The sequence below is a fragment of the Calypte anna genome, chromosome 21, assembly GCF_003957555.1.
Source record: "Calypte anna isolate BGI_N300 chromosome 21, bCalAnn1_v1.p, whole genome shotgun sequence".
Taxonomy (NCBI): domain Eukaryota; kingdom Metazoa; phylum Chordata; class Aves; order Apodiformes; family Trochilidae; genus Calypte; species Calypte anna.
Window position 1 is genome coordinate 415,168 of NC_044266.1, and position 25,141 is coordinate 440,308.

A 25,141-nucleotide genomic window follows, 5' to 3' on the forward strand; every position below is an offset into this window, starting at 1 on the left:
TCTCTCAGAGTACTTCATTTACATGCACCACTCAAAGGAAACAACTAATTGTCAAAAACCATTTTAAACACTACAGCCAGGAAGAAATGAGAGTATTTCTGGATGGAAAAGTTACTTAGTTTGGTGGATACTTTAAAACTAATTTGATATCACAGATGAAGTACTTGTATATTTTGGCACAAATATCTACAAACCCAGCAGAAAAATGGAGGAATGTACAGGGTTTTTTTACCTTGTTTTTAGGCTAGAGGGACCATTTTCTCAAGCTGGATGGCAGCATATCCCAAAGAAACAGATTTTATCTTGACATCTGTACTTATCCTGCCTCAAATCTGTAAGTAATGCATGGTTTTGGAAGCTACCTAGTGCATCTGAAACTGATTGTATATATTGAATTTTATTCTATTTTAATTCTTGTGCTTACTGTTTCCACTGTGTGTTTTTCTCTGGTCTACTGCTAGATGCATTTGTCTAATGGAAAAGCATTTGAACTTATCCAAATAGCTTCAGCCTCCTTTTGCAAATAATCTCAACCATTCTTTTTTCACATTTTGTTGTACAGATCTCTTTGAGTGCCTGTGCTTTATGTTAACCTATTGTTATTCTGCCAGCAACAGCTGCTGCAGGAAGAAAGAAAAAAAGGAGTTTCCTAATGCTTACCCATTCATAATATGTCATGCCACTTGCACAAGTTGGTATTGTGAAGATGAGTAAAGATCCAAAAACTGTGAGCCTGTGAATCCAGGCTATAAATGGTGGGAGAGAGATGTGAAGATGGTGCTGGGTGTTTTGACTGCATAAAATGGTTCACTGAAGGAATCATTATAAAAAGCAGTTCTGAAATATAATTGTTTTTTAAAACTGGGGAGTTCTGTCTCAGTAGAAGGAGCAGGCAGGTATGCTGATATGATTTGCATTAGTGACTAAGATCTTCAGCTGTATTAGGACCTGTCAGCCTTCTGAGGGATAGAGTAGGGATTGGAATGATGATTTCAGAGTGAACTGAGCAGCAGAGAAATGGAGAAACAGTTACTACCTTCAGCTAGGTGTGACAGGTGAGTAGCCAGTTGTGTGTCACTCTAGAATGAAAATGTGTGGCCACAGAGCATCTTCTTTAGCAGATAAACCAGCAGCATGTGCAGACATACAGAGGGCTTGCTCTCTTTTGCCAAGCAAGAGACAAGCTATTGTTTCATTTGAAATCAATGACAGAGAAAACATTATAACCACGGGAAAGGATTTGGGCCAAATGCCACTGAGTTTGGGTAAAATTATAAAGCAAAGCATTAACATAGCTTAACATAAAAATGGAGAAAAGCATATATCCTACATAACATCAGAAATCACCATGGTAATTCTCTGCAGATTTTCTTGCTAGATTGACTATTAGTGTTTCTCTAGCCCATGTTAAAATAGACAAAATGAATAATGTTTCATGACTATTTTAAGTCAACACCTCCCTTGCTTGTCTGTCTTACATAAAACAGAAACATCCAGAAGCTAACTCACTTTTGTTGACACCACATTAGCCAGGAGAATGAAGAATTCAATGGGTATTCCAAGCTACATATGTTTAAGAGAAAAAAAAAAAAAAAAAAAAAAAAGAAAAAAAAAAAAAATCAAATTTCTGTGCTTCTGTATTTGGTTTTTCAGAATACTTTAAAAATTTGTCTCTCTAGAAACATTTTCCTTTTGTATATGTTCACCAGCACAGATCTACTGTAAGCAGTGGGGGCTTCTTGTTGCATAACCTGGTCCTAATCCTTTAGAAAGCAGCCATCTTCTGAAAGACAAAAATTAAAAGAACTATGGAAGAAAGTGGATGCTTCTGCCCTGAAGAGGTGCAATTGGCATCTCAGAGGATGGGAGAAAGTGGTGACAAAACTAAGCAGAAAAACCCTTGACCCTGAGGATCAAGTTTTCACTTTGGTTCCTACAGAACCCTCTGTCCATTGCTTTCCACAGTAACCTGTATTTATCCAGGCTGTCTTTACCTCACTTGAGAACACACAGAACAATGCCTGTAACTTCTGAGCCTTGTGGCTGCAGGAAATCATGCACACAGACAGCAGCTCCATGGCAGACTTGATACCAAAAGGTAGAGATGGGGCTCTAGGCTAGAGGGATCTTTAGTGGAATGACTCCTATGCACTGATTGGTTCTAAATCTATTGATCTAGAGTGAATCTACAGGTTTTGTATACCTCAGAAATGAGGAATATTTGGATTTCTTTTTTTTTTCTTCTTTTTTTTTTTTTTTTTTTTTTTTTGACCAATCTTTTTGCAGAACAGTGAGCACCTGATTAGTTCTGTTGGTGCTATATTTTCTGACAGCCTGGGCTGGACTGTCTTCTCAGATTTATTTTTCCTGTGCAGGACTTAGCAAAAGGAATAGCCATGACATAAAACTGGTACAAGGAGAGAATAAATCCCTAATGCATTATGTAACAATGGGCTTAGATCTGCAAATTCATTATATTTAAGACACAAGCTATGAGGGCAGAAAGACACAGTGCCTTTCTCATTTCAGCTATCAAGTCTGTCCAAACAGATATGTTCATTGCCAAATTTTTAATCAATTCTCATTAAGAAGTATTATCTGTATATGTTTGTAACTTATATTGCACACAGTTATAACATCAAACAAGCTCTCAACCAGGGCAAGTGTTTTAAGCTGCTGTTATAAAGAGGGCACGTGGGAGTTGCTTCAGATTTTTTAAAAATGAAAATAATTTCAGTAACTTTCAATAAGCTTCTTGTTGTCTCTTCTGCCTCACAGACAAAGATGCAGGGGTGCTGTTTCCCTGCTAATGTGAAAGGCTCTCAGAAGTTAATGGCTCTGAGTATTTAAAATCAGAGCAATCGTTTTAAGTGTTCTGCTGTACCAACAGCAGAAGCCTCATTGAGTTAAATTGGTTTCACTACATTATCTGTTGGATTAGCAAAGCAGTGAAGAACTGATGTGAGAGCTTTTACTCTAACCTGGACAAATTCTTTCACTTTTTACACAGAAATAGGACAGAGATTTCAGTATATTAACCTGTTAATGGTGATGTCACTGCCAGCATTACTTACAAACAAATCATGCAGCATCTTGCCCTTCTTCATCTTGTGCTTTCTAATTCTTTCCAACCTTTTGAGGCAGCAGCAGCTATTTTTTAGCATAAATACAGTAGTCAGCCTAAGTGCCGCAGAGAAAGCACTCATGAAACCAGAGCAGCACTTTCTCTTCTGTTGTCAAGGCCAAAGCAGAGTTTTACAAGCCCTTGGGTACTGAATAGGGAGGTTTTCATTACAGGATGAAATCTCTGAGGTTATTCTGATTTTCCTTCTAGTGCCTTTTATCTTCCAGTTCAATAGTTCGAGTGCCTATTTTGCCCGTATATAGAAGCTCCAAATGCTGCACATCTACATTTTATTAACACTTCACTTTTAGAATGATTACATTAACACATATCCCACTCTTTTTCTCACAGACATGCCAGTCCATAGAGCAGTATTCTAACTTGCTGGAGGCAACACAAATGTGTGCAGGTACAGCACAGAAAAAGTGCCTTCTGATCCATCACATACTTTTTTTTTTCCTTCTCCTTGACAAAAGTACAACGTATCCAAAGTCAGCATTATTCTGGCACCAAATGCAGTTTATTTCTCTCTATTAAGAGCATCATGAAATTAGAGTTGAAAAGGGCATGTTCTTTAGATAATAATACTTCCAAAGTATTAAAGTCTGATGATTGTTAAGCATGCTGACTTTAAAGAGAAAAAAAGTAAAGCATACCCAAAAGTACAGAATATCCAGAATTATGCAAAACTCCAATCATCACACCCCACTCCTATACTGAAGTTTCTTATTAAAAGAGTTTGAGTGACATCTGACTTTTCTATTTTTGGCTCTGGAAACAGATTTTAGAAAATCCCACTCCTGATGGTGGAGGTGTTTTGTCTTGTGCTACTCATGCAAGTGCAGTTCCAACTGCTGAGACACCTTTTCTCCCTCTGAGTCCCCTTGCTCCTGGAATGGACACAATTGCCATATGTATGTTCACAGGGCACACTGCTGACTGCCTGCAATGTTCTGAGATATTTTTTTCCCTTTTATTTATGCTTCTCTCTACAACACTGTGATAGTCTGCCATGCTGGCTTTGGGGTTTTTTGAAGAAAAAAGATTGCTGCCACCTTTTACTTTGATCAGTCACAACTGAGCTGTACACCTTGGAGATCTGTAGTCAAACTACAGAAAAATTAATGGAATAAATCTTCTGAAGGAGTCAGCAGGGCATGCAGCCTGTGACTGCCTCCCAGATGGAGAAGCCACTGATTTTGTCCAATAACCCCATGTGATTATAGAGTTGGCTTCAGTGTAAGGTGTTACATCAGGTGCACATTTACAAATTATTACAGCTGAAGTAATTAGGTTAGACACCCCCTTTATAATATCTGCAGCCAAAAAAATTGTGTATTTCTATAATGTAGCATTTCATCAACATTAGGAACAAACACCAAGAAAATTAAAATAGAAAGGGGAGAACCAAAAAAGAGAATCCTGATTACCTGCATGTATTGAAGGAGTTGCAGAATTTCATTAACTTTCTGGTTAAGGTGAAAGTTGAGTGATATTTTGCTTTAATTCAGCATATGAGAGTCCCAGAAACCATGGTAAATACCACCACAGAAATACTAATTGGACACACTTACCTAGTTGGAGGATAAGAGTTTCTGTGTCTCCTGAAGTGTTTTTATTCTGTAAAACTCAAAAATACAGGAAAGGAAACAGTATCATTATATCCATTTTGCAGATGATGCTATGAAATGACTAAAGATTCCCCAACCAGTAAGTGGTAAGATCTTGGAACAGAATTTGGGTGTCTCAGGCCAGGGCTACACTGGTGAGAACTTTGTGGAACAATTCTAGCTTGGTGTCAGATTGTGCTCTCCAGTACACTCTTGGCAGATAGATTTTCCATTAGAGCAGAAGCTAAAGATTGAGGTGAACCTAAGCCTGATTTATGATGGGAGCCTATTTTGTATTACAGCCCAGTTCAGGATCATTATTTTTTCTTCAGCACATCCTCTTAAATCAGCGATATTGAACAACTCTTAAGTGATAAATCTGTGTTAAAATGCTCTGTCTTTCAGTGCTGCTCATGTGAAATCAAACTGTATGTCACAGATAAGTAAGACAGGAGGAATGTGCAGACACTCCACTGTGATCAAATGCTTGTTTCATCCTTATTGCAATTGCAACTATAAATCATCAGCCACTGCATTCAAGATCCACATCTTCAAAGCCCAGCACAACTCTTTTCTTATCTACATCTTTCAGCTTGTTTCATCTCCCACCTCCACATGCTCCCGTCCATGTTAGCTTTCAGCCCTTTGCTTTGCTTCCTTCTTTCCCTCCCTCTGTCATTTCATATTTTCTTTTGTGTCACTTTCTATATTTGAGGCAAGCTCTCCCTTTCAAGGCAACAAAATCCTCCAAAAATCTCTTCCTTTTGATATGTGCTATGTTGGTTTCCACACAAACTATTTCAATTGTTTTAATCCATACCCCAATGTATTTACTATGGAAGTTTTTGGAGATTAATTATGAAACTTGTGCTTGTTGTGAATACTGCATTGATTTGCTGACTGCAATGGAATTACCTACAGAACGAAGCATTATTTTGCAGGAGTTAGGTGAGAGGATCTAGACCTGAATTAAGGAGTGATACCCAAATAATGAAACTGCAGAGATTTATCATATTAGGTCAGCTTCTGAATAAGCTTGGTAAAAATATCCAAAGCAACTGAATAACTTAAAGAAATTTATGGCTTTTTCTTACTTCACTCAGCTATTTAGGGACAGACATGAAAAGGATATTTTCAGAGGCACACATGTTAGAATGTCACTGAAAATTAACAGAATGAATTCTGAAGTCCCTCCTGAAAATGAAAAGAGTTCCTTTGTTATCAAACATCTTAAAATATTTTCCCAATACAACATAGAAAGACTGAGCTTTGCCTGGGTTTCTAAATCCCTTTTGTCTACTTGGGCCTATTAAGCTAATAAACATTCCTGTGTTTAAACTTTCAGTAGCTTAGATCTGAAATGTAATACAGTCATTTTTAACAATTCAGTAGAATTTTATGTAGTATATTTTATTTCATTTCATGCTGTCACTAAGAGCATCAAAATGTTTTCAATTTATTCAAGACAAATAATAATTTAAGAAAAAGCCTCCACTCCCTTCCCCTCTATTCCCCACTTGATTAATGAGATTTTTATGATTAAAAACTCCAGCTTTACCACTGCTGTTAAACTTAGACCACCCCACAGACAGACAGATACAGGAAATCACTCCTGTGTGGAAGTGAGGAATTAGCTCTTCCTCTACAAAAATGGAAATGATCTTAGTGTGAAAAGCCAGATCTTCATTACTGGTCAACCCTTAAGGTGGAAGAAAACCATGGTAATTTAAGATTCAAACTTTTGCTACAAATATGTACAAATGAAAAATTGTCTCACGGTAATAGAAGGAAATAAGGATTGTTTGGCAGAGTACAGTTACTGCTGTGCCACCTCAGATCAGGGAGGAATTGCTGCTTGGAGGAGTAATTTATCCAAGGACTTTCTTGACTTCAGAAATGTCTTGAGCTCACTGGAAAATATTTTGAGAGGAGACGGATCAGTATACTTTCAGCAAGGGCTTTTTAGTCTGTAGGTATTGTTCAATTTGTAGCTCTCCATGTGGATTTTCTTCAGTTTTTTCTTCTTTTTTTACATTGTGTATGCAACCCAGTATATAACATTGACTGCTGCAAAGGCTGCAGGGAACACAGCTCTGGCATATATATCAATGGTGTCAGCATCAATGGGCTTAAAGAGGGACTTGAGACCACTCTTTTTATCCACTTTCAGTAGGTGCTGCTGTTTTGTCTCTCCAGTTTCTATTTCTATTGTGCCATAGGCCCCAGGCAGGGTTCTGGGAATCCGGTGCCTCCTGTTGGAAATGGCCAGTTCCTGGTTGACACCAGCTATGGAAAGGGAAAACAGAACAATGGCATTCTTCACACTGACCTGCAAAGGAAAGAGAACTCAGAATAGCAATCAGTAGGTAGATGAAGAAGGCAGCAAAGCTGTCTGGAGTTCCTGGGAGAAGTTTAATCTATGGGCCCCTTTGTTCAGTTTTACTGGGCTTCACCTTGACATAGCTTAGGCCCATGTGAGTTGTGTCTGTATTTGTGCACCTCAGGTGTAAATACATGTAAGCTCCAGGGGACAACATTCAAGACCACAGACCTAGTTTTTGTTTTGGTGACAGCATTTTATTATGCTGTAGCAGAGCTAAAAGAGTCTAGCTACTAAGAAGCAACTACTCAAGAATATCTTGTGAGTCATAATGACTTTGCCCTCACCCAACAAGAGCAACTGAAGACTACCATAACTGAGGACTGGACAAATGTCAAATATTCTCAGAAATGTAAGACACAAAAATCTGTCTCCATACGTACTTCACCTCTCTTCTTACTCGTTATCTCTTATTCTCAATTTCCTTTCTTAAATCCAGCAACTAACCACGTAAGAATATGTTTTCTTTAGTGTTAACAATGCTGCAAGGGGAAATCAGCAGTAGCATTTGGCTGCTTCTCACATTAACATGACAAATGAATTAACCAGGAAATATTTTTTCCCAAAGAGGAGAATTTGCTTTCCTAGTAGAAAAAGGTCATAATGCAGGGTGATTACTTGTGTGAAGTGACTCACAGTATGCTCACTGACCTCTCCACTCCTTCTTCTCGCCTTCAGCTTTTGCTTGTTCTTTTGCTTTTTCATGTAGTCAGCATTGAAATGTGCAAATGCATATTCCACCAGTGCAGCAAAGACAAACACATAGCAAATCCAGAAGTAAACATCCAGTGCCTTGATGGCAGATGCTCGTGGGAGTGAGGAACGGGCACTGACCATCAGGGTAGTCATAGTAAGAACAGTAGTTATACCTGCAGTGGAGGGTGAGAGAAGTTACTTTACGTAATATACACGATAATAAGTGCATTTACTGATCTGAAGCTGAGGAATATTTTCTCAGTTGAAGCCCTTTAACAGCATGGTTCTGATTTTCAAACCATGAGAGCTTGTAGAAGACTGTGCATGGGGATGCAGTTTGAACATGTTCTCCATGGGTTTGGTCTAGAGAAGGAAAAAACAACATCAGAAGACTTAACCCTCAAAAAACTTTTGCATTTGGACTTGCAGCCCTCACTCAGAAAAACAGATCCACAAGCTCAAGGACCATTTTTGTCACTCTCTCAGTTCTTTCATAGATCTGCCTCACATTTCCTATTGCTTTTAACCATCTTTAGATGGTTATTTTCTGTTCTATATGGAAGCAGCTGCTCTGATAGCATAACAGAAATTAAAATATGAAGAAAATCTTATAAAGGACCTTCTCTTTTGCAAGTGTAAACATAGGATTCACAAATGCACCTTCATGTAGAATGGGGATTATCAGAGAGCATAATCACATCTTCAGCACCCAGCCTTCCCTGTTAGTTCCCCAGCCTGTCTGCCTTACCCAGTGACACTCTGGCAGGCACAGCTGACTGACTGATCCAGAAGGAGACCCACGACATGGCCACCAGGAGGATAGAGGGAACATAAGATTGAATGATGTAAACTCCTCGGTTCCGACGGAGGTGGAAGTGGAGACTGAGCCTGGGAAACTGACCTGCTGGAAAAAAGGGGCAGGCAAAGGAAGATTATGACTGTGTGGATTGCAGCTAAACTGACATTCAAAACACTCTTTCTTCTCATGACACAGAACTACATTCTTCAGCATTTTTTGGTGCTTTTTTGAATGTTGTTAAATTAGTCTTCAAACCCCCTGCCTGAGGTACTGCAGTTCTCATTAGCACTTTAACTACGAATAGGTCAAAAGATTTGTCTCAGGTCATATCAGTACCAGATCTGGAAATAAAATCATGAGTCTTCTCGAATAACAGTATTGCTTCAAAATGTGAACTGTCTTATCATCTGCTGTAGAAAGTCCTCCAGATACTAAATTTAGATTTTTTAAAAGGGCAAGTTAATTTCAAACTCAAAAAAAGAGCTTAGAGGAGATGTGCAGCATAAATGAGAATTTGAATACATGAAAGAGGATGAAAAATCAGCAGGAAAGAAATTACTCCAATCTTTCACAAACATTGCAATAAACCCAGAGATACTCATACACACCACTGATTTCTACTGGCTAGAACTCCAATGGTCTGACGGTACAACATACACCTCAGAACATCAGGGCTAATGGAAATTTTTCTTTATCTGAAGTCATAAATTAGGTCAAGAAATTGTGAGCTGTACCTCAAGTGTTTTTTTTAATAGAGTGCTGTCTGGCTACTCCATGCAGTATTTTGTCAAATGACATCACATGCTGCAGTGGCTACCTGAAGGCTCAGCTAAGCTAAAGAAAACTCTTATCAGAAACCTGACACATTTTTAAATTAGTCACTTAAGAAGAAGGATTTTCTATTATAGATACAGGAGGTTTCCCTGTGCAGGAAAAAGTCAAATACTGTCCCTGAAATGAAGACAGATCCTGTTACCAGATTTGAAGTTCATCATTTCTGTTGTGAACTGGTAATTGGTAATGGTGAACTGAGCAAGCTGCAGCTTATCCAGCCCATGGATCTCATCTTGGTTTTCTGACCAGTGGTAGACAATGTCCTCAGAAGAGTAGCCATCTGCCAAGAGAAAGCTGAATAAACACAAAGTTTGAGGAAGAAATTAAGAACTTAAAGGACTCATCATGGAAGTCTTCAGCCACACTGATTTTCCTGAGTTCCATTGCAAACATGCTGTGACTCAGTCTGGATAATTCCATGTCCTGGCAGCATCAGTGTCACACTAGGGTAGCTTTTCTACAGGAAGAATAATCCAAGTTGATTCATGCTGACTAGCAATATGTGGCATGGAACAATATACTTCAGTGTCATGACAAATATTCAAATTATCATTCAAAAAGCTCTTAGCATACTCACTCAAAGTAGAGTAACTGTTACTGTAGCACTCAAACTAGCCTACTCTCTGTGCTTCGATCTTAGAGCCACAGACATTTCTGTTTGTAGAAGAAAATAACTACCAAAACTGATCCATCTCTGCCTTCCTACTGAAGGCAAATCAGCCTGTAATTCTGTACTGGAAGTCTGCCTCCAAGGTCACACACAGATTTGATGAGGTAGGTACTCTGCACCAGTCAGGCAGTGCTGAGGAAACAGGTTTCATTTGTCAGGGATTCCCCCAGTGTCCCCAAAAAGTCTGGGTCCTGTTGGATCTGTATCTGCCCTTGCAATCCCTCCTTGCAGTGCTCTTACAAATGGACACTGCATGGAAGTGAAGCACACAGGCAACATGTTCAGATGAATCCCCACTCTTGGAAACAACTGTTAGGGCCTCCCTCAGCCTTAAAGGAGTTTAATCAGAAAATAATGCCTACACAAACTGCCTACGCAGTGTTTTGCTGTCAGTTCTCCTCCTAGCAGCCTTTGAACTTCCTCAATATTTCCAACAGAAATGACAGAAAGGTAAAAGTTTCAGAGATGCCAGGTTCTTAAAAGTTTGTAAGAAATAGGGCGTAGAGAAAAGGAAATCAAAGTGGTGCATCCAGTTAGAGATCAGCAGTTTAACTCAGCCTCGTGTCCATGCCTGTGGTTTGGCAAAGGTGGCAGCTGGAAGATAACTGCTGGGGAGAGGTGCAGAGCACCAGAGACATGAGAGAAAGGAGGGATATTAATGGAATTTATGCAGATCCATAGGAAACTGATCTTTCCTAGTTTTACTGTTAGTAGACACTGTGCTACTAAACCATTCATCTGTTTCAAGAGGCTTTATTTCTCTGTGTTTGTTTCACTGAAACCAGAATCCTCAAATTCAATTTAAAAATTCAAACACCACCAAAAATATATGCAGAGCTTGCTGGGCAAGAGAACTGATGGCTTGTTCACTGTCTGCTGCCTCTGCATTTGGTGATTACATAAGTAAAACTGTAGATTGCTGTTTTTGACAGGATAAAATGGTATCGTGGTTAATTGCCTAGAAAACAAAGTCAGTGCTAGAGAAAAAAAAACACAAAAAATTTGCATCAATAGGCCAGCAAATCTGCTCAGACATGGCTCTTCAGAAACCTCTGGAGCCCTCAGGACCTCTCAGCTCCTTGATATAATAACCACAAAAGGCTGGGTTCATTGCCCTTGATTGCTTGGCCTCTGCTTGTGTCAGTGGTGAGTTTCTTTCAAAAGAATTAATGAAAATTACATACAGATCATAGATGAAGTACAGGGTGGACAAAATATAAATTCATTCATCACCCTCCTTTGTGAATACACTTGAATTTAGGGTAATCCATGCAGTATTCTGATAGATTCTGTGACACAGGAATGCCTTGGCAAACCAGACAGCCCTGTAAGGGTTAGTCACAGTGGCATTCATTCAAACCAGGGAACTCTTTTTTCCAATTTCTCATAAAGAAAAAATAGCACATTGAAATTTGCCTCTGGGGTTCTCTACTTATCCTTATTGGATTTGCTGCAAACCTCAGTACTGCCAGTGACTGTCACAACTGCACTAGGTTTTACATGAGACACAAAGTTCCAGACATTTGTCAGCAGAACTGTCAGTTGTTCACCTTCACTAAATTAAATCCTAGAGTTCTGAATTGGATCACAGCTGAACTGGTACTCGAAAGTCCATAGTTTAGTGCCCCAAACGAATGAAGGGATTTATGTTTGTATCCCTTACTTTTAAATCCTAAGGTATCCCCTACATTACTGACTGAAACAAAATCATTCCAGCAAACTCCAGCAGGCTCAGTACCACACAGTACCCAAATACAGATGATAGGAAAGACTGTACTCAGCCCTTACAGCTCTCCAAATCCAACATGCATTCTTGCTCATCCATGGGATACTTGGAAAGGTCCATGTCACAGGCCACTGTTGAGGTAATCCTGTTCCAAGCAATGTGAACACCCGTTAGTTGCATTCAGATAGAGCCTTCTCATCTTTTAATTTGAAGACCAAATGGAAAACTTTGAAACTTTAATACTGCTACAGGAAACTGTTTCCCATGTCCTTATGGCTATTGTCTTTACTAAGTCTGTGGGGAACCCAAAGGTAGGGGAAATTGGAGAAAGGTCAAATGACTTGTCAAATGTCAGAGGATGCTTCAGAAACTGCTGATGATAAAAAGGACACTTCTGAGCCATATCTCCTCCCTGCCACTGCCCCCAAGATCTTTTCCAATAGCTTAGGGGTGACTTTGGACTTTTTGTTTCAAAGGTGCACACTCATCAATTTTTACAACATTAACTTTAAACATAGTTACTGAACTGTAACAACAACACTCTTCCAAAGTGAGGAAATACTACTTTCTCTGAAAGATGGGGAAGTTGAGCCTAGATCAGGTTCATAGCTCCCCCAGAAAATGGTCAGAGAACAGAATCTTTGCTCTGCATTCAGCATCTCCTTGCCTGGTGACCAAATAGTTAGGAGATCCTTACTTCCTACTCAGGACATTCTGAAAGTGATCAGAGATTATGGGGTGGAAAACATTTAGTGTTACCCAGGGTACCTTCCTGGCAGTGTAACCCTGGTAAAGCCAAGGGACCTATGACAGGAGTAACCACTGCTTTCTTCTGGTTTAAATTAATAATAATTTTAGGAAATCATCCTATGAAAACTAAGTGGTTTATTTACAGACTGCTCAAAAAGTTAATGGAGGAAAGAGAACACTTGCAGGCTTCCTTACTTACCTGATGCTGTATAAAATGACTCCATCTGGCTGGAGCCTGATAAGTTTGTTTTCCACAGTCACATCATGGAACCAGGCAGACTTGGCATTCACTATGAAAGTGTCTGGCAACCAGAGCTTGTCCACAAAGCGACTGTCTAAGCCCAGAGTTTCATTGGTGTGGTTGTAAGACAGGCGGTCATCTCGCCAGCTCTGGTGCAAAAACACTGTCATGGTGTATTCCTGTGAGAAGAGAAATCCTGATGAAACATGGATACTGAACAAACACAGTGAGAGTGCCTAGAAATGTATTGTTTCCTGTTTAACTGGCAACATACCATGTTCACCTCTGAGATGTGGTCAATGCTGGCTACTTCGATTGCAAGAGCAACATTAACAGGAGGACCTGAGGAAAAAAGTTTGAATGGAGGATGATGTACATCAACATAATACCCACAAAAACACAGGTGACCTAAAACTGGTAATTCTTTCATGCAGAGTGAACTCATACAAGTGTTTTCCATGATAAGATACTCTTTCCAAGTAAAATCTACCTTAAAAGAGTTAAATCTTTTACACATTGCATCCTCAGTTTCCAAGAGAACACCACTTCAGTGACAAAGGACAGGAGATACAATCACACCTAATGACAATTATGGAATCCTTTCTGGAAACCACACCATCTAGTTCCAGACAGCATGGCTTCAAGTGAATGCAGAAATTATTACCATTTAATGTAATCCAAAATTCCTTCAACTTAGAAATCAGTGATTTGAGAATTGTATCAACAAGAAGGCTGTGCTGCTAACTGCTTTGTAGAGTCTGTTTTCAAGATCAAGCAAATTGTTGACTGACATTATTTCCAGTATCTAAATAATAGACAACCAGGACCTTTTACTTGCGTAGAGGATGAAATTCACATAGACATTAAAGAGTAGGAGGACTATAATAAAAAAAGGGTCATTACTCTCAGAGTCTCACCTCCAATCCCAGGCCTGAAATTTCTTGCATAGCCTTTCATTAAATCATCCAGGTTGGGTAACCAGGAGATTTCAATGTTGGAACCTATGTAATCTCCGATGTCATTCATAGCTCTAGGTAAAGAGAATATGTAGCTGTTAAAACCTGGCCATGTTTACAAACACAAAAGTAACAGAAAATGAAGGAGATTGGTTTCTTTTACACCAGAGGTCACCTACAAGATAATCAACTATACTGGTAATTTAGTAAAAAAATACTGTATATAAATAGGAAAACAATTTCAGATATTTCTGTTTAAATCGAAACCTATTTCAGGCAAGACTATGGTCTCTTTCTGAAGTAGAAGCACATACTTTTAAAAGTTTATTCCTTACAAAAAAAGTTGGGAAAATATTTAGAAAAGTAAAGAAAGCCTGAGGTAAATCAGGACACTTTGTGTACTGCAGAAGATGCACCTGTGGATGCTGAAATGAAGCTATGTGGATAATAGGACACAGCAGCTGTGACAGCTCCTGGTACCACTGTGGAACAGCTGAGATCAAGGCAACTGGTATATTGTCAACTGTGATGGGAAAACAGTAAAAATTACACAGCTGAAATCTGGATTTAACATCTTGCATACTGTGAAAAGTGCCACAGGGCCTCAGGAATATGAAAAGCAATGCTAAGAGGTGTGCAACCCCCTGAACACTGCAGAGGTACAGTCACCTAACAAGTGAACAGCTGAAAGCATAGCACCACCAAAAAGGGGCCTCCCCCCTCCCCTGGCAATCCCTATAAACAAAGGAAAGCTTTTATTGTCTTCATTAACTGTTTAAACTGAGCTGGAAGACTTCGTTTGGAGCAGATCTGTGCCTGCTCACACAATTGCCCTTGTCAGCACTGTGATGACATGACAGGAACAGATAAGTGAAGGACTGTGACAAACATCTGCCACAACTATTTGCAAAGAGAAGATTCGCCAGTGGCTTGAGAGTGCCTGTGTCTGAATGCAAGCACTGAACCAGAGCTGTCTGAGCACTGGTTTAGCACCTTCCACCCAACAATAAACGTGGCATTTGAGAGATACTTCACTGGTAACAAAGAGCAACTCCCTGAGCACTGATGAAAGGCTGCAGAGGAATAAACCATCAACAATATGTCTTGGTATTTATGTAACTTCCTTCCAATGTTGCTGTGGCATTGACCCACATAAAGCACGTTTGTTCTCTCCAGAATGAGCCAGGCTGGGCATTCAGCTCAGCACATGCCAGTGTAGCACCAAAGTATCCTACAGTACCCAACTCTTCTTCTCACAAGGGACTGAAAGAAAAATCTTTGATTGCCCCACCCACGGGAGTCAATTATGTAATGAAGGAGTTCTGGGATTTCAATGTATAGACGTAAGTTCTGAGCAGCAGGGACACTGGAAACATTAACAGAGCTTAAGTGACCTTAAAGCATAAGGATGCTGCTCCAACCTGAAACTTCATTAGTTCACAGAAACATGCTAAAATTGAGGTCATCTATTAAACTGTATTTGTACTATTTCCTTGCCAGGAGCACACTGCTGTACATTCATCTCAAATGACTGTTTCTCAGGTTCCTGTATCTCTTCTGAGTAAGGATCTTGGAAGACTCAGAGCCATATTTTCAGCTACATAAATTGGAATAACATAACTGATTTAGATGAGGGCTTTGAAGATTTAAAACAGATGTTGCCAGAATTTCTGCCTTCTTTATTGGGTCTCATCAACTATATAAATATTTCTTTCTATCAGACTATTGTTTCTTGCATGCTGGTCTTTCAATCATCCAACTGTCAGTATTTACTTAAATGAAATGATGGTTTCCTAATACTTGGCAAGATCCAGATTCTAAGGTCTGGCTTTTTCTGCAATACCATCAAACACTGCAGCTCAGAAATGCTTTAATTTGTTTTTTTTACATGCATTACCCTATTTCTGGAAATGCTAAGGCTATCCATTAATACAGGAAAGAAATATATTTTTAATTAAGTCCTCAGCAGATTAGAGAATATGAGACTATGTTGAAAGTATTTTGTTTAAAAATGTACTTATTTGTCACTCATAAGTGTCAGCCACAGATATCTGATGGTGTTCCTAATCAGCAAAATGTCTGAGCTCCTCCTTCTATAGGTAAAGAATGAGACTTCAAACCTTTTCATAATTACAGGCATTTAGAATACTCTTGAATTAATACACTTGCCTAAAATCTCTTCACTTTTCCAGTAATAGATGGTGCTTTTCAACTCCTGTTGCTAGAACAGCAGCTGAGTTCTAGAAAGTGTTTTGAAAACAATACAGTGACTGCACATGAGGGACCTGTGCTATGTGCCTGCTCTGCCAGGATGGGACAGTGCCCATGCACTTCCACAGACACAACAGTACAAAAGGACTTGGTACAAGCCATTGTAGAATTGGAACACCAGGTGTATTTGTGAGTACTCAACCTGAGAAAAACAATGAAAACAGATTCTGCTGCTCCCTGCATTTACAGTATGCAGCAGTCATCCCATGTCAGTATTCTGTTTTAATGGCATCAAGGAGAGCCAGAGAGATAAAAAGAAATTAAAATTATGAGAGCTGGGTTAAAAACTGGGGGCTATAGCTTGCCATGTGTTTTAAGCAGATTACAATCTAGAGGGAGTTTTACTTAAATATCCATGACACAATTAAAATGAATCTTGTTTCTATTATTAATAAAGCCTTAGGGTCAGATCATCAGTTGAACAAATGTGTTAGTGGAGCTATATGCACTTAATACCAGTGGGAGTTATTGAAGTATTACAGATGGAATAATTTTATGGCTAGATTTACTTGGTTGATGTTTACAGTGCTGGTTCATTTTTTAATTTCTTTGAAATGGGCAACAAAATCATCCATACTCAGTTACTCACACACTAGCATGGTGCTCACAGAATGCCTCCTAGATACTCACAGAGAATATATGAATCAAAATAACCTACAGATATCACAGAGTCACCAAAAGCTTTTGCTAACATTAGCCTTTTTCATGCAGATGCTTAAGGGAGTGGAGCATCTCTCATGTGAGGAGAGGCTGAGGGAGCTGGGACTGCTCAGCCTGGAGGAGAGAAGGCTCAAGGGGGATCTAATTAATGCACATGAATCTGTGCAGGGAGGGTATAAAGCACAGAATAATATAATCCTAGAATTGGCTGGGTTGGAAGGGACCTCAGAGATCACCAAGTCCAACCCTTGATCCACTCCCCCCGTGGTTCCCAGCCCATGGCACTCAGTGCCACATCCAGGCTCTTTTTAAATATCTCCAGGCACGGAGAATCCACTACTTCCCTGGGCAGCCCATTCCAATGCCTGATCACCCTCTCCAGAAAGAAATTCTTTCTCATCTCCAACCTAAACCTCCCCTGGCACAACTTGAGACCCTGCCCTCTTGTCTTGCTGAGAGTTGCCTGGGAAAAGAGCCCAACCCCCCCCTGGCTCCAACCTCCTTTCAGGGAGTTGTAGAGAGTGATGAGGTCTCCCCTGAGCCTCCTCTTCTACAGCCTCAACACCCCCAGCTCCCTCAGCCCTTCCTCACAGGAATTCTGCTGGATCCCTTCACAGCCTCCTTGCTCTTCTCTGGACCTGCTCCAGCATCTCAATCTCCTTCCTGAGCTGAGGGGCCCAGAACTGGACACAGGACTCAAGCTGTGGCCTCACCAGGGCTGAGCACAGGGGCAAGCAGGCAGAGCCTGGCTTGCTCCAGAGAGGCAGTGACAGGGCTGGGAGTGAGGGGCACACAGGTTCTGCTCGAGCATCAGGAAAACCCTTTTCACTGTGGAGTGGCTGAGCTCTGGGACAGGCTGTGCTCTCCCTCCTTGGTGATATTTAAATTCCCTGAATGTGGCTCTGGGCAACCAACTCTGGGTGGCCCTGCTCCAGCAGGGGGTGGACCAAATGACCTCCAGAGCTCCTTTCCAACCTCTACTCTCAACTTTACCTTGAAACTATCCAGTGATCACTTTAAGCAGCCATATTCTTCAGATTACATTTTGGCAGACTGCCAGGGAGGTTGATGGAGCAAGGGAAAGAACACAGACAGGAGAACCACTGTGTCAGGGGCTGCACACCTGGGTGTGTGATTCAGCATGGTGTAAATGTGTCCAGGTTCTGCTTGTGTCTGTCTAACTTGTGCTCGTTAGGTCTAAAGGCTCTCCAGGTCCTTCAGCTTAGCAGAAATCTCCCATTTCCCTCTTTTTTTGTCCCATAAGAATACTGAGGGAGGGAAGAAATAACAAACTAAAGAATATTATTCTACCTATAATACCTCTATTTTTTAGGGTTTTTTTTAATGGGATGAAGACAAAAGTGTGAATATTTGCAGTCCTCAGTGAAAAGCAGACCTTTATTTTCATGGCTTTTAGAGGCCAGTTTGTAGTTACTCCTTTGAGCCATTCCTCCAGGCTGCTGTACATCATATCCACTCCTTCAGAGTTCCAGGAAGGGCAATAGTAGAGTGTCATTCATCCTTGATAAGCAGCTGGGATTATACATGGCCTAAAATATTATTGTACCTTGAAAAGGGAGGCCAGAATAGAGAAGATGCTTTGGAAGGGATTAACTTTTCATAGTGTAAGCAGTAAAGATGAAAAGAAAGGAAACTACTATTAGTTGATTCAGCAACTTTGCTTTCTGACGTAAGCTGCTGTAAAGCTTGTTTTAGTAAGAAAAGGACTTTGTAAAATTAAGCTACTGATTTGTAAAATTCAGGGGGCATAACAGCTCATCAACAAGCTTATCTTTCCTGTGCACCAGGCCCAAGTGGCAACACAGTCATGTGTAGCAAGTGATGCACTAGCCTGACTGAAAGGGAGGACTGGGATGGTGTACATTTCATTTTCTTTGAAATAATCTTTTGAGGACAAATGTCCCAGATGTCATTGCCACTCAAGAAAACCTTTTCTTGGGAAAAAGGCAAAGAATACCCTGCAAGGTCAGTGAGCAATCTGTCAAAGGGCAGGATTATCCAGAGTAGTACATGTGTCCTTCCCATCTGCCATTCCTGACTCTTCAGTGAAGCACACTGTAAATATGTTTTCTATTTTGAAATGTAATTGAAAAATCATTAGGCTTAATTCATGGCAACCTTTTGAATATAAAAGCCCTTGTTTCCTCCTCTCTGCGAGTTTCAAGCTGTAGAAAATGGATCACATATTCATGTGTTAAAGCAGCTGTTTCCATGAACAGAACTAAAAGACTGAAGGAGACTCAACAGGAAAACAATTCTATGCAAATGTATAGAAGTCATTTTACACAGTAGACTCTCCCATATAAAAGATATACCTATTTTTAATTAGAGAATTAAAATCTTTCAGTAAACAATTGCCAAGTACAGACACACAGTCCCAAACTCTATCAGTAGCACTCTTTCCCCACACAAATATTTCATTAAGTGTATTTCAGCAGATGAATCTCATCCACTCTGACACATTTATTAGTGCAGCCTCTGCAGCACAGCAAACAGAAAATAGTAGAAGCTCCAATCTTTGCCCCAAAGAGCTCTCCATCATATAAACACCAAGTCTTTTGCCACTGATCACGGCCTCAAGCAGACCAAATAAAACTATACTACTTTTTAAAAGTGTTTAATGGGAAACAACACTGGGTAACAAGGATGTGGTGATTTAGGTTGAATTTGGCTCCCTCAAATAGCACTGAGAATTTGTTTCAAATGCAGCTCTCTAAAGCACTCCTATAGGATATTCAAAAATGCTCTGAGGAAGCAGGCTACATGTATTGCCACCCCCCTCCTCTGCCAGACCTTAACTTTGTCATCAGAGGTAGCTTTGCCTTTGGGCTATCTTCCATCATGCCACTGACTTCAGGACTCCCTAAATGTTCTTCCTTTTCTGAGCTGTTTTTTACACCTGTCGACACACAGCCCATAGACCTCACCAGCAGAGAACCTGGTGTTGGGTGGTCTCTGCCAGCAGCACCAGGGATCACTATTTCCTATTTAGTTTAGAAAAGCAAACCAGAGCTAAAAAACGTAGCTTTTGGCAGTTTTGCCCATGATTATAAAACCACAGAATTAATAAAACGGTGCTCTTCATAAAAGCATCTCCTACCAAAAATAAGTCAGATTGCAGAGCTCCAAGGCAGCCAATGATGTGCTCCTTGGGCCCCTACAAGGGGTATTACTCTATAGGTTGCCTGTCTGCAAGAAATTTTACTGGTGCAATGATAAATTTTTGTCTTAGTTCTGTTCAGCTCAGCAGAAGTCACAGGGAAGCAAGGTTACTTTTTACAAGACTGAACAGTGTCCTGCCATAGCCATGCTAAATCCTGGATATTTGGAGGACTGTGGTGCTAAACAAAACAGCTTTCTGGGACCACTGAATGTTTTACACTTTGGCAGATTTGGAAAACTACTACACAGTGAACAGCTGGAATTTCACAAGGCAGATTTTGCCTTGGCCTACATGACTATATTTATTTCTAACAAAAAGCTCATCACTACTGTGTAACTGGAAGAAAAAAGTCAAATAACTTGGTAATTAATCCAGACACAAAATAATTTATCCAACAAATTTCAGCTTGCAGATATCCTAGCAGCTGGTGTGCCTAGAAAAAGACCTTGAAGACAGAGGCTGAGAAGGCTGAATCTTCCTCAAAATTCTTCCTTTTTTGTTTTTTGTAATTTTATACCCAAACACCACTTTTGAACCAAAGTAGATAATGCTAGCCCAAGTGCAGATAGAGGCTCATGAAAATGATGGGCAAGATCTCAGTGCCCTTAGGTCAAGCAGTATTTCTCTGCCTTCACTGTAACACTGGATTGCTCCAGAGCATGAGGGTGTCAGGTTCTGACCCTGGGTACCAGATTCAAGGTCACGAGATAAATCATCATTTCAGTCCTGAATCAGGGCAGTTGACTTGACACTTCCTCTACCACAGGATCCTTTTCCTTACCAGTAAAAATACCAGATCTCACTAATTAATTCAAAAAACTGTAACAGCAATGCTGCCTTACTACAATTATCCCATTTCTTCATACACTCCTCTGGAGCTATTAATAATATCTATAAAGTAGCAGTAGGAAGACCCCTTCAGAAGCACAGCCATCCCTGCTCTGGGTGATGCAGGCATGTTTTTACATGCAGCAAGTTCTTTTTTACTCCCCCTTCTATTTTCATTGCATAATCATGGCAAGCTTTCTCCACATCCAGCCTCCAGATCTGTAGAGCATATATAGAGACCATAGCTGGTTGCCTAGCTAACACCTTCAGGAGCAGAGACAGGGAATTGCAAACATGTATCTTTACAATTTATTGTTTTTAGAAGTGGTTGGTGTTCTCCAAATTTATTTTTCGTTTCTTTTTTTTTTTTTTCCCTAAGTTCTCTGCCAGTCTCTTCCTCTCATCTCAAGTTCAGGAGGCTTGATGAACCCATTAGAAAGGACTGTCTGGATTTTGGGGTTTTTAATTGTGCCTATGGAGGCCCTAAGCAAAGCTGTTCAGTTGGTACCCCACTGGTTGGGCTGGGTTTATGGGGGAGTTTCATGCCCAAGCAGGACCCCACAGAGCTGGGTTAGGGGATGAGGCTGCACAGGGATGTGCAGAGCCAGCACAAAATGTGATTGCCCCCAGTTCAGAGCAAATGCCCTCAGGAAAGAGCTTCCACGGGCCTCTTGTTACAAACTGATCAACCCAAGGTAAAAAAAAAAAAAAAAAAAAAAAAAAAAAAAAATGGAGAGCAGACTGAGGAAACTCTTCATAAAGACCCTTTTCTACTGCTCTAGCATTGCAGCCCTCAAGTGGAGGACATCCCTGAGAAAAGTGGGAGCAAGGAGCACAACAGGGACAAGCTAGAGCCAGAGCCAGCATTTCCACCCCAGCCACCCCACCAGCTCTGCTGCCTGAGACCAGGCTAAGAACAAAGGAATTGTCTTACCTGATACACCTGTGCTGCTGGGTGCACAGTAGAACCAAGGCAGGCAAAACCCAGGTGAGAAATTCCATTTTACTCCCATTTATTAGACGGTGGCAAACAAAACCCAGGTTCCCTGGCTCTCGGGGCAGCTCCACAGCTCCAGGAGAGTTTCCATCCTTGCTTGCCGTGATAAGTTGAGGCTGAGTTTCAAGTAAGGTCTTGTTGCTCAGCAGCAGCAGCCCCCACAATCTCGGCAGTGCCCGGGAACCCGGAGCCGGGGGGGTCTCTCCGCCGCTCACCCCCGCCCGGCTCCGCTGCCCGGCTTTGGCATCACCTCCCCGGCTGCCTTCAGAGCCGCCCGGTTCTTTCTCCGGCCGCTCCTCCCGGGTGCGAAGCTGGCTGCCGAAAATAACCTCCGAAATGATAGATAAATCCCACCGAGGGCAGGGGGGGAGCAAACTAAAAGTGCTGCGGGGATGCTAGACATGTCCTGCGGGAAATGCAGCCATGGAGCGTGGGCTGTCCGGAGCCAGGAGGAGTGGGCTGGGGAGAGGGAGAAGGGCAAGAGATGGGCAGGAGAGTAGCAGGAGCCGGGTGTGTGCCGGGAGCTGCCCCCGCCTTCCTTTGCAAATCCCGCTGTACGGCTCCGGGGCGACCGCAGCTGCAGCCCGGCTTCCAGCAGCTTTCCAAGGAGAGAGGGGATATAAATAGGGGGGGAGGGAGGGCTGTAGTGAGGGGAGAACTGCCACCTCCTCGCTTTCTAAAAGCTGTCCCAGGCGGGCGGTACGAACCCGCGAGAGGCAGAGCCAAGGTGTTACAAACTTCTGCCTCCTCGCTCAGGTTCCCGAGGGGCATCGCTCAAGTCAGCCGCTTCGAGTGACTTCAGCGAGCCCGGAGCTGTGCAACCGCCCTTGCAATGCTCCATCCCGAGCTGCTGGCATCGTTAGGTGCACGGTTCCATCTTTTGTGTCTTCCGAACTCCCGGGACCTCAGCCTGCTCCCGAGGAAGGGGCTCAGCGCAGCAGGGCAGGGGGAGCCTGGCCACAAGCCTTTGAGGGAGTTTGGTTTCAGTTCTACTTGCAGGTCAAACTCGATTTTCTCCTCCATATTCGCTCTTTTCTTCTCTCCTCCTCCGCCTCCTCTCCTTTTTGGTGCTGTTCAATCCAAAATGACAATTTTAAAACCAACCCACAAAGGAAACACTGTGAAGGAGCAAAAAAGAATGTGCAGATACCTTAATCAAATGAAAGGATGCACCTGGGGTAAAGTGTTCCTCGTTTTGTATGCTTAATTTTGTATTATTATTTAATGACAATGGTTCAAATGACAACTGAGGGGTGGTGGGTGAGGGGATTAACAGCCCCATGGGATCCAGGAGGAGAATTATCTGCACACTGTGCACAGACAAACACAATACCTACCCAAACATACATACACACACATACAGGATGATGTGCCACAGACATGTCAGAATGGTGTGATAATTTATTTTCTTTCTGATTTTTCCCCTCCTTTGCATATTTCAGTGGTCATGCCTGCAGCTAATGCATGCTAAGGAGGGAGAGACCTAAATTTAAACCCAAATAGTTGGATTGTTGCATGAAAAATGTTTTTTTTTGGAGAAGGGAAACAAAAAAATTTCAAATGGAATTCAGAGGATGACATACAGAATAGAATTATTTCATCTCACTCGATAACAGAACAGATTTACACCTTTCAGGACATTTTCAGTTGCTGCTTTTTCGTATTTTCCCTACTCTTAAGGATGGTGTTCTGATGAGCTGTATGCCTGCTCTGAGAATTCCTTGGTATTGTTTTTCTCTGGCTTGACAGCTGTCATCTAACTTACCAGTAAAAAAATAACAACCAGTTTTCTCTGTCTGCAGCATAGATCTGTAAAACCAGCAGAAATCAGCTGAGGCCATTTGCACACTCAGTGTGTGTGTGTGCATTTTACACATGTGTAACACACATGTAAGTGTGTGTGTTGGTGTAAGTACATCATGGCAACACACACTGGGAAGACATAAGCATTGTTACAGATTTGATCATTCAAACAAGTAAAAGTACAATGGCAATCCTTTAAAAGAATCATTACCAGGAGAATTGTATTTTACAACAACTACATTTTCACCACTACTTTGATCCCATGAGGAAAGTGCTTTGCTTTGCTGGGTTTAACAAGACCTCATGTTACTTTCACAGGACTGATTTAGCTATCACTTTGTGTCTCTTTCTCAGAAACAGAGATGTTTTAAGATCCATGAAATAAATGTGTAACTTCTCTCAAAAACAGATAACCTTTTACACAAATGGGCTTTAATTATAGCCTCTATATCATATAGAAGAAGGACAAATGGTAGGTCAGTCAGCCTTGCTTTTACTGCACACAAATACATATTTAAGCAAAGTAGGCTGTTACATATATGTACACCCCCACTCAAAATTGGTAATTCCTATTAGCCAAAAGGAGAGGATGAAATAATAATGATCTACAATATGTTTAATTTCCTGCAATTCTCTCAGAATATCCCAAGCTCTTTACAGTCAGTGACAGATTAAAATTGCTCAAGAGGCAGATTAAAAAACAATTAAAATTGCTATTAAAACATCAAAACAAAACAAAATAAATAAGCTCCCAGATCTTTCTGATCCAATCCTCTTAAAACAATTAAAGCTTTACTTTAGCTACTGGCAGGGAACTGTCAAATATTCTTAAAAAGATGGCCCATGATACAAAATTTTTCTTAAGCCTTATTATCACTCAATTAAATGACTACCTCTCTTCAATCTGCAGGGCTGGAGGCACCAGTTTTTATGAAAATACCCACCCTGTGATCTGACCTTGCACACAGAGATCAGGGATCCATCCATGCTCCAACATGACTGGGCTGTCAGGCAAGAGTGGTGCAGTTTGGGACAAACTTTATCTTTGCTGTTATACACATAAACCCACAGAGAACATATCAAAAGGACATTATTTCAATTTATTTTGCAGTTGCACTGAATCACCTGCATGACTCTGAATAGATCATTTTCTAAAGAGGACAGGTGGTTTTACTGCCAGCAAAATAAGGATGTCATGTTGTCACATGTAATTTTTAGAGGCAAAAAATGTACCACATGGATAATTAGTTTCATTCCCCCACAATTCTACATAAACAGCTCATGAAAGACTGTTGTGGCAACGTTGCCAAATGTCTCTAGATATATAAATTACACACATATGTCTATTTTTATAAATGAGATTTGGGAATAACAGTCGCAACCACATGGTGGGACTTCAGAGGTTGTGCTGTGCTTGCACTGTCTGCACATCCCTGGGGCCCCAGCTGAAAAGTGTCTGCATTTAATAAAAATCAGTATGACCACAATGTTAATTTTCCTTTCACCTAAAGAGCTGGATGAGCAATGTAGTTTATATCAGATTTCAAGTGTTCTGTAGAAGACCTGATTCCTCCCTCAGTCTACATAGGTTTTTTTTAATGAGCACGAAAGG

At 40.9% G+C, this 25,141-nt stretch overlaps 1 protein-coding gene across 3 annotated transcripts in view; it reads right to left on the bottom strand.

Annotated features, from left to right (window-relative positions):
- Positions 1-6,581: 6,581 nt before the first annotated feature.
- GABRD (gamma-aminobutyric acid type A receptor delta subunit) overlaps positions 6,582-25,141 on the bottom strand; it is a 77,686-nt gene continuing 59,126 nt past the window's right edge. The window contains exons 1-9 of one of the 3 annotated variants that reach the window (XM_008503601.2): positions 21,664-21,731; positions 13,748-13,860; positions 13,105-13,172; positions 12,789-13,009; positions 11,902-11,984; positions 9,586-9,723; positions 8,559-8,714; positions 7,766-7,983; positions 6,764-7,063 (exon numbers count right to left, since the gene is read on the bottom strand). In XM_008503601.2, coding sequence (XP_008501823.1) covers positions 6,764-7,063; positions 7,766-7,983; positions 8,559-8,714; positions 9,586-9,723; positions 11,902-11,984; positions 12,789-13,009; positions 13,105-13,172; positions 13,748-13,860; positions 21,664-21,731 — 1,365 coding nt within the window. Of the gene's footprint in view, positions 7,064-7,765; positions 7,984-8,558; positions 8,715-9,585; positions 9,724-11,901; positions 11,985-12,788; positions 13,010-13,104; positions 13,173-13,747; positions 13,861-20,767; positions 20,860-21,663; positions 21,732-25,141 lie in introns of those variants that run through there. The other 2 variants (XM_030463587.1, XM_030463586.1) reach the window with 2 other exon arrangements.